The 9,959-nt window shown below is 46.2% G+C and overlaps 1 protein-coding gene across 1 annotated transcript in view; it reads right to left on the bottom strand.

Moving 5' to 3' along the window:
- The window catches only part of FAM107A (family with sequence similarity 107, member A), a 12,960-nt gene extending 3,015 nt beyond the window's left edge, over positions 1–9,945 (bottom strand). Inside the window, exons 1-2 of the mRNA XM_009075241.1 lie at positions 9,912–9,945; positions 1,531–1,705 (exon numbers count right to left, since the gene is read on the bottom strand). Of these exons, the coding sequence (XP_009073489.1) occupies positions 1,531–1,700 (170 nt within the window). The 5' untranslated portion in view covers positions 1,701–1,705; positions 9,912–9,945. The remainder of the gene's footprint in view (positions 1–1,530; positions 1,706–9,911) is intronic.
- Positions 9,946–9,959: the final 14 nt, after the last annotated feature.

Here is a 9,959-nt window from a genome sequence, read left to right as displayed (position 1 = left end):
TTCCCTCTGTAGTAACATGTAGCAGGAAGCAAAACTGATGGACTTGAGAGTGACAAGAAACCAGCAATGATGTTTTATCATTTGTGGTTGGTTTGTTTCACGTTATTTGCTGAAAAATACTTGAGAGGTCAGAGCCAAAGCAGGTTTAAACTGACACATGAGACATACAGGACACTACGGAGAGGAGTAATGAATTGCAGGATGGCTGCAATGGGGCTGCCTCCTGCCAGTACCTGATGGCACATGTGGATGTAACTTGGTGGCAGGCACAGAACTGGAATAAAAAGAGATGATGTGCTTTGTGTCTCCCAGTGTGAAGCTCAGCTCAGCCTGATGCTGTGGGGCCTGTACCCTATCTGCCACTGCTCATCTCTGCTGCCTCCATTGCAGGGATTTCTTGATTCTTTGTTCCATCATGGTGAGACTGGAAAAATGTTCGGTGAGATCAAAGCCAGTGCTGGTAGGTGACCCTTTAAACTGAGCAGTATCACTGCTGAGGAGATGGTCACTCTCAAGCCAGAGAGTTTTAAAAATATCTGTCTGATATAGTTACCTCTGCCTTGATGCCAGAGAATGGTCCCTGTAATTCTTCTGATTCTGGGAAAATCAAATCAAACCCAAGCCCAGCCAGTGCCAGTATTGATTAATGCACCCTGCTGGCAGGCTTGATTGTTCCCTGAATTAATATACGTGTCTGGTTCCTGTGATGACTGCAGTCCTTTGGAACACAGGCTGTGCTCCTTTTAATTAGGTGGCCAAAGAGCTTTGTGTCAGGGTATTTCAGGGTGTTCAGAAAACGTCAATATAAAGCCAGCAGATTTCTTGCTGTGCTTAAAAGCCTCTGAGCTGAATATGATTGTATTGCACTGATGTTCAGACAGTTGCTGCAAAGGAATGGTGTGGTTGTAGGTTCTCAGTCACTGGTGTAATTTTCATGGTGTTGTGTCTGTACCCACGAAGAGTTAATTTGGGGTGATGGGGTAAGAAGTCAGGAATATGAATTCTAGCCTGTCTTTATCCATTTGATTTCTAGGGATTTAATAATTAGCATCAGATGATCTCACCCCAGTGCTCCCCTAGTTTTCAATGCCTCCATCCAGCCTGCCTCTTTTCCTGCCTCTGGGTTGGCCTTCAAGCACAGAGGAATGCTGTAGGTTGCAGGGGGCTTGGCAAGTCAGTGGTGGAGATAGAAAAAGCAGAAAACCTTCATGGGACACCAAGAGAGGGGCTGTAGGGATGCCTTGCATCTTCCAGTGCTTGTGGTTCCAAAAAGTGCCAGCTGATGCAACAGGATGGCAGACCAGGGCCTTTTTGGTTCTGCTTTTTTTTTGAAAGAAACTGTCATGTCAGAGAGAAGAGGAAAGGTCTACAGCAAGTTTAACACTGTGTTTGTTTGCAAGTGAAGGGGTTTATTGGTTTATCATGCCCTTCCAGCTTGCAGTCTGTGAGGCACCTGTGCCTCAGCTCCTGAGCTCTGATGGCTTAACACCTCTTGGACTGCTCCAGCAGTAGGCTGTGACCTTCTCTTACCTTTTGTGGTTCATCAGCAGCTCTCTGTGCAGCTCTTGGTGGCTCTTTGAGGCTTTTACAGGATTTAGGAGCTTTTTAGGTTTGATGAGGTCTGGGTTTCCATCTATGTAGTCTGGCTGAGTCAGGATATTCCTACCATCTGGTCGCTCTCGCTGTATTTCAGTGTACATCGATGCTAGAAGAAAAGAGAGTTGTTTGCATGAGAATTCTCACCCTTCTTGGTGTGTGAACACACTGGGGCTCTCCTCCCCTGGCCAAGACAGAGGAGAAGAGATGGTGCCTGTCCTGGCTGCTCGACACTGGTGTCAGTGTCTGAGTGCACGTGCCTTCGCATGCTGCTGAGGGTTTTTAGAGGTTTTAAAAAACATTCCCTTTGCGTTGTGGATGAGACACATATTAATTAGATCACTTAAATTACTTGCCAGCCGCTCGCTTCGGTGGCTGCAGCATTTAGTGCCAAGGATTAATTAATGTAAGATAGGTCTAACTAAAACTGGAAGCAGCCATGGATGTGGACTGTGCTGAGCTGTTGCTCTGGATGTCCTGGCTGAGGCCATCAGTCCTGTAACACAAGAGGATGCTGTGGGATTTGAGAGGCTTCTGAAGCAGTGGCCTGAGGAATTGCTGCTGTATCTGAAACCTCTTGTCAAGGAAAGATTTTGCTGATATCCTGCTGACCTACTCACCAGGATCGAGCCCAGTGCCAAGAATAGCATCATCTCCCATGCAGTCTGTGATCATGCTGTAATAATTTCTATGTTCTGGATGTAAGAACAAGAACCCACTGTTTTGGAAGGGATGGCAGCTTAGATTTCAGGCAAACCACAGGGCATACTCACTGCTGGTGTTTTCCAAGTTCTGTACATTTTCTCTTTACAAAAAGCACAAGTTATAAGACAAACTGCATGCGGTGGGCTGCGTCTTTAAATGTGGAGCACAGTGGGGCTGCCTCCAATTATTCAGTGTACGGTCTAATCAGGGGCTCAGAAAGGGCAGTTTATTCCTGACTATTCACTTGAACAATTTGGAAGTTTACCAGTAAGAACAAAAAGTCCAAGAAAAAGGGTGTAGGCAGTTTCATGTCTTTAAGTGTCTCATTATTACAGTATTTTTTGGGGCCTAGTGTGAAGTTATATGGGTTGATGGAGCTGTAAGGAAAACAGTTGTTCAGTAATGTTGCCTCTTTCTCTTATTTCAACCTTAAGTATGAAAGGAATAAAACCTTTTTTAAAGAGAAATCAATAAAAAAAGGCAAGAGAAAGCAGGCTGGGTCATTCTTTCATAGTCAGTAAGTACTTATCAACTGTGAAGTGGATTGCAATCAAATGGGATTGTGTAAGGAATAATGCTGCTGAAGAAATGATTCAATATCAAACAACTTCTCATTGATTGTTAATGTAGCCAGTGCCCTACTGCTTTGGGAAAAAAGGAAAACAAATCAGAGCTCATTACAGGAGTGTAATTGGGGTGAATAGTTCGGTACATATTTAAAGGGCACTTGGAAGCTGGAACCAGTGATTTTTTTTTGTATCAAGTTATTTTCCTCTGGGATCACACATCACTGCTGGCAGTAGGGAAGGTGGTGTGGTTTGATGTTTGGTGGCAAGTGCCAGGCTGACTCAAACCCCTGCAGGGCTGGACTCCACAGGCTGAAACTGAGGGCTCAGCACTGCCTTCCAGAGAGATGCAGGGACTGAAGAACAGCCAAGGGTTAAGGCAGTGCAATTTCATGGCTAATATTTGTGAGATGAAAGCCAGGTTTTGAACAATGAGAAAACATATCAGATTTTCACTCGGGTAAAATTGCTTTGATTTTCTCTTCTTCCCTTTTTTGTTCTTTATTTTCTCACAGAAGAGGCAGACAAAATACAAGGAAGGAAGGTATAAAAGCAAAGGTTTGTTTTGGCATGAATGGAATGGTTGAGCTCCTGTTTCAAATGGCAAAGCAATGTCTTCATTCTTCAAACAAAAATGTCTCTCCATGGAGTAACTTACATAAAATTCCAGGTGTTTTTAATAGAAACACTGGTTTTGGACAGCTATACTAACAGACTAGCCTCAGTGTCACTGTGTCATCCTATTGCCCTTTCCCACTGTTCCTGTGCTGTTGTTTAGACCAGAGCTGCCTTCAATGACACAGGTACTCACACTTGCTTATGTGCTGGGTACCAAATCCTGACACATCAGAAGAGCTAGGGCATAATCATCTTGGATTTGCCCATCTTAAATCTGCCTGTTGTGCTCTGCTAGGGGATTATGCAGTGAGCAGCAAGCGTGGAAGGATTACACAGCCAACCAAGCCTGAAGGACCAACCTTGATGCTGTAAATGGCTGTAACTCAAGTGACTTTGGTGGTTTTTTTCTGGACCCACGGGGCTCTTGAGTCCTGTTGCTAAACTGGATTAGCTCTTGGGGCACTGGTGCAGCACTGCTACTTAAAAAGTACTGTTTTCCCCCGCTTTCTGTGCATGTGAGTTTCCTTTTGCAACTCAGGAGTGGGAGTCCCTTCTTCCCTACCCCCAAGACCCAGATCCCAGGATATTTGCTTGGAGTAGGCTATCCCCACATTCATAGGGCTAATTCCCAGCAGTGTACAGCGCCGTTGCATGGTGTCATCCAACCTTTCAGTTTGGTCTTGTGTTTCCCCCAAACAGCCTGGATGTTCAGGGAAGGGTCCTCCCTCCTTTGGGGGACCTTCTGCTTAAGCAGCATTTTGGGGGAGCACTGTAGCAATCCTGGAGGTTTTGAATCAGCTAATGTGGTGATTTCCAGGCTGCAGAATCTAAGGTTGTACGGCTGAGGCTTGTAAAGAAATAGAAATTTATCAATCTGTTTACTGAAGGCAGATGGGTAACTTTCCCCTGAAACTAGTACAAATAAAGAAAATACTGGGAAGGAAGGAGTGGGAGGAACTGAAACAGACTGGAAGCATTTTTGTCCAGGCACTGTTAAACCAGCATGCAGAAATCCTCATGAGAAGCTCAGTTTGCCTGAACAACTCTGTGGGGGCCAGGACACAGCAGGCAGCTCTGTGCTCGGATTTCACTGTGTTAGATGTACCTACAGGTGTGTAGACAGTGGCCTTGAGGGTTTGGCTTCCAGTGGGTGTCTATGCTGCTGCCCCAGGGACAAAGTCAAAGCACTGACTAGGACTGGAAAGAGACTTGAATGTCTGCACAAGAAGAGCACTTTAAACTTTCAGATGCCTTCAACCTGGAAAAATTCAATGAATGTCTTCATTTGCATTGAGCAGAAAAGGAAAAATGAGAACATAAAAAGATTGGCATGTCTGAAACACAGCTTGGGGTTACACTGGGAGTAAGGATGGATGATCCTTTCTCCTGCAGGTTGGCAAATAGGGGCCCAATGCAAAATGTTTCTCAGGGAGTAGATCTATCATCTTCAAGACCTGATGTAATTCATGTCCCTGTAACGGGAGACAGACTGCTATCAGGCTGCTTTTTGTCATTATTTATAGTGCTGGAGGTGTAAATCAAGCCAGGTCTCTGCAGTGGATTTACAGCAGGATGTCTGTTTTTGCATGATTCAGCCGTAGATCAATGAACAAGGCTCTCCTCTGGCACCTCCTTGGCCACCATCATAAATCAACAAAAGTCGTTGGGCATTTTTGTATTGTTCTTGGCAAGACAAATGAAAAAATATGTGTGGATGTTAATACCCTTTCCTGTACTCAGAAAGACAGTGTGACTTTTCAAATAGGTCTGCTTTGGAGTGTTGCTTATAAAAAGTAGCTGTGTTTGCTTTGACACACTCGGTCTTCTGCTTGCTCTTAGATATTTGCCCTTTCCTCATTTCTAGAACCTCAAGGCTTTCTAGAAAGGTGTGTTTCTAGCTGCTTTTCTGTTAGTAAAAAGTGAGGCTGCCATGATGAGGACATCAGGGCCCCTGGCAGACACTTGGACCTCACGCATGGAGTTACCTCCTCTTCCAACCAGAGCTGTGAAATGAGCTCCCAGTCTTGATTAGTTTTCTAGAAGATGCCACCGGTAATTTTCAGCATTTTTGAGATGGCCCAGACACCAGCCACCCTCCCTGCCCCAGGGTGTGGGACTGGCTGAGGAGAAAAATGACATTTAATGACTGGTCTGTTCTGACCTAAGGCAAAGCCCAAATTGCTGCTCAGATTGCCTGGAAATGCTTATAAATTCCCCAGTTCTTTTGAGAGTTGTGATAAAATCATCAGCTTGCAGTCCTGGGGCAAATTGTTTCCACTTCTGATTATGCTCAGCCCCAGTCTTTGGGGTAATAGGATATCAGGCAGCTTTGGTGCAACTCTAACTCTTTGAAGGCACAAATGTTGCAAAATGTATTAACATCACCTTATTATGAGTATAAAACAGGGTTCTGCTTGGGGTTCTGAGTGGCTTTTGTGCAACCTGAGGGAAGGAGAAAGGTTTTAGCCTGCTGCTGGAGAGGAGAAGGAAGAGGAGGTGGAGGACTGGCTTATACCCAAGGACAGACGTTGGACATGAGGGTTCAGCCACTGTTGGAGCTGAGCTACACTTCCCTTTGTGGTTGTGGCTGCTGCTTTTTGGTTTTCCCTCACTTGGAGGACATGCCCTTCACAGAGCATTTATTTAGGATTAAGCAACTTGTCTCTCAGTGCTTGGTTGCCCTGTGAGCCCCTCTAGGACTGTGTGCTGCTCCCTGTGCTGCTGCTGGCAGCCTGTTCTACCGTCCTGTCGGGATGGAAATAATCCCCAGGAATGTTAAGGGGATTAACAGCCCTGGAAAAGGCAGGTAACCCGAGGGGTGCAGCTCTGCTTATGGCTGCCTACATGGCTACAGCTGTTCTCTACAAGGGGAAAAACTAAAGAGGTTGGAAACAAAATTAATCCATAGCTGTTGGGTTTACAAACCTGTAGGTTGGAGGTCTGGGCTCCTGCCCAGCACCTCTCGACTTGCACCTGTATAGGAGAAAGGAGGGTGCAGCAGGACACCAGCTGCTTTTTGCAGGTTTTCATGTGAAACGCTTTCTCTCTCTGACTTTTGGTTTGCCAAGATATCCTTGGCATCCTGCCCTCTGTGACCCACTCGCCTTTACCCTGCACATAGCTTGGCACTTTTCCATGCCACCTGCATCCTTAACCTTAACTTTTGATGCTACCTTCTATACCATAGGTCAGTGTTTAGCTTTAGCTGAAATCTAGAAAGCAAATGCAGTTCACAGTGTTTTATTTCTGCTGTCTGTGTCATTTGAGAACTGATTTTCCAACTAGAGCATCTCAGGACAGGTTTGTCAGTGTGGCCAGATGATGATCAAACTGCTCTTGTTAAAAATATTGTATGAGCATCCCTTTCTGGGCAGAGAATGGTCCTCTGTGAAATGCCACCCATATGAAAACAGGCAGAATGCATTATTTTGGGAATGGGATCCATACTCAGAGGACATTGCTGTCTGTATTTCTGAGACCCTATTACTTGGTAGAAGGGATGAGACTGGACAAAAACCTCAGGACATCCAGTGTCAGAGCCCTGGACTTGGGTTTGTAAAACCACTGAGCCAAGGGACTGTTTTCTGGGCAGAAATGATCACTTAAAACTGTGGTTACAGGAAAGAACCTCTGTTTTTCTGGATGCCTGGGATTTATTCATGAATGTGTCCTTTTTTAAGAACCAGGAGATTAATGAAGGGCTGCTGAAAGCAGCTGGTCATACACGTCCTGCAAGTCATGTGGCTGCAAAACCAACACATCAGTACAGGTCAGCAGAGCGAGTTTAAAGCTATTTACACAAGTAATGAGAGCCTGGGAAATAACGTGAGTTTCTGACACTTTAACTGCAGTCAAGGAATTTTTCCTTTTCTGGCCTAAGTACCCCAATAGCATCTGCTCCCTTGGGAGCTCTCCTTTCCCCAGGGTGAGGGTACCATCCCTCACACCCCTCTTGGGAAAGCTGAGAGGAACAGGCCTGTCCTCACTCCCTCCAAGGGTTTGCATGTGCAGGTGAAGGTGTGTGGTATCTTTAAACTGGACCTCTGTTACTTTTAAGCCCTGGCACCCTTCTACCTGCTAACCAGAAGTTAAGTTTTTTCATTTTAGAGTATGAACTTTCAGTCAATGCATTCCAGTATCTGAAGTGGAGCTGGAGTTTGGCTCTAAAGCTTTTCCTCTGAGACTGTAAAGGCAGATAAGGTGATGTAGTATGTTAAGTCCTGCAAAGAATGAAGCTGAAGGTTTGTCTTTTTGTTTAGATACTTCAAATGGTAGCATTTTCTAATTTGCATGCTTTTTTTCTAGTGTTAATTAATTGTATTTTAGAAACACAGAATAGCTGGGATTGGCAACATGGGAGAGGGCAAGAATTGCATGTCAGTCTCCAAAAACCCTGAAGCTTTGTGAGTTGACAGCATCTTTCAGGTGTGCACCTGTGTTGCAGAGGATCTGCTGCCAGGGGAAGAGGTTTGACCTCAAAGTCAGGCATTTACTTTGGGAAGCCCTTTTCTGCAGGGTTGGTGTGTTTAAGGCAGAGCAAGGCATCCAGGTGCCAGCTTTAGTGAATGAGATGTGGATGCTGCCTGATGGGGAGGCTCACAGTGCCTGGACACCCTTTGGTGGGTGAGTACCCACAGCTGAGCCCACAAAACACACCTTATCACCCCAGCTGACTTGTGTGTCCCTGTTACACAGCTGAGCCTAGAACAAAATACCTGAAATTCACATTATCTTGCTGACTGCTCTGGCTTACTGCCCTGGCAATGGATGATGATGATGTTAATAATGATGATAATGATAATAATAATAATAATGTGAGCTCAAAGAGTGGCAGATGCTAATTATTACCCTCCCTGGGTGAGATGGTGCCAACTCTCATTCTCACTGTGATTTTCCTCTCCTCTGGTTCCTGCCGTGCCAGCAGCTCAGGAGCATCTCATACCGATGGACCTGGCACACTCCCCTCTGCTTGTCACCAGGCGACCGTATCACTGATAAATGATACGTGTGCTCTGGAAAGGAGGCAGAGAGCCTTTGTCTGCTTTTAATCTATAGTTTTAAATAATTAAGCAAGGCTAATTCTGGTATTTATAATGCAATAGGGTGAGTGTAACTCAATGTGGCTGCCGTGGGAAGCAGTTCCCAGCTATCAGGTGGCTGTCTCGGGGCACTAGATGCACACGCCCTGGTCCCCTCACCTTCACTCAGCCCTGCTGGTCAGGAATGAAACCCATGAGGTCATGGGGGCAGAAAGGGTGAGAAAACTCTAATGGAAATGTAAAGCAGGGCTGAGGGACACATCCCTGCAGCTCCCAGCACTGCTGTCCCATATCACAACTGTTCCTGCCTCTGCCTCTCTGCTGAACACATGCCCATGCTGCTCACCAGTGTGGCCTGAGCTCCCCACTAGTACAGCCAGTGTTCTCCCATAGGTGTAGCCAGCCTCCCCAGTTCAACCAGTGCTCCCAGTCCTGCTTACCCTTGCTGAGCCCTGTGCCAGCACCACAGCCCACAGGGCTGGGGCTCCCCATTTACCCCAGCACTGCACCCACCAGCTAAGGCTGCTCACACATCATCACCTGCAATCACCCCAAAGGTGGAGGACCTGGATGTCACCACAGTCACCCACTGAGCTTTGCACTCATGCACAGGTATTGGGAAGAGGGAAATCCCATCAGGTTTGAGGCTTGCTGAGCTGTCTGGGGTATAGAACTTACTGGTTGGAAATGCTTGTACTGTCAGGCAGCAGCAAGTGCCCCTCTGCCAGCCGGCAGGCCTGGGTGTGCCGGTTAATCATTTCATTTAATTACTTTGGACTGTGATAAGCAGAGATAACAAGGCTGGGATCTCACTCTGTTAGCAATCACCAAGACTTCCTGTGCCTTTCACAAGCGGCATGTGAAGCACTTTAGTTTTGTTAAGCAGTGGCAGATGCTTAGCAGTCCTTGACAATCACAAACTTACTTTTAATATCTCATCAAATATTTGCTTTGTGCATTTGCCTGGCTGTGACAGAGGTGCACATCAATCAGTAACGAATGCTTTAAGGTAGTTCAAGGGTATTTTGTTAAATGCAGAGAAAACCCTCCAGCGTTGATTTGCAGGGATTGTACCAAGCCCCCTGTTCAGCCCAATGCCTCCCCAAGAAGCAGATTTGAATTGCAGCATGGGTTGGGAAGGGAATTTCTCGTGGGATACGGGTCCATTTGGAAAGGCAGAAGCAGAAGGGCAACTTCTCAAACAGCTGCTGAACTAAGAAAGTAACATGATATCTCAAATATAATTAAAACAGGGTCCCAAGCCACCTGTGCGTAAACATGTATGCAGTGCAGAGCAATCCCACCGGGCTCAGCAGCCCATCCCTGCAGGAGGGAGCAGCAGAGAAGTGAGGATCCCCCGGGGCAGATCGGGGGGCCCTGGGCTTACCTGATTTCCGCAGTGTGGCCCTGGGAAGCCCAGGGGGCAGGTGCTGCC

This window comes from Acanthisitta chloris, unplaced genomic scaffold (genome assembly GCF_000695815.1).
Source record: "Acanthisitta chloris isolate BGI_N310 unplaced genomic scaffold, ASM69581v1 scaffold32655, whole genome shotgun sequence".
Lineage (NCBI taxonomy): Eukaryota > Metazoa > Chordata > Aves > Passeriformes > Acanthisittidae > Acanthisitta > Acanthisitta chloris.
The sequence above is the reverse complement of the archived record's forward strand: the minus strand, read 5'-3'. Positions and strand labels throughout refer to the sequence as shown.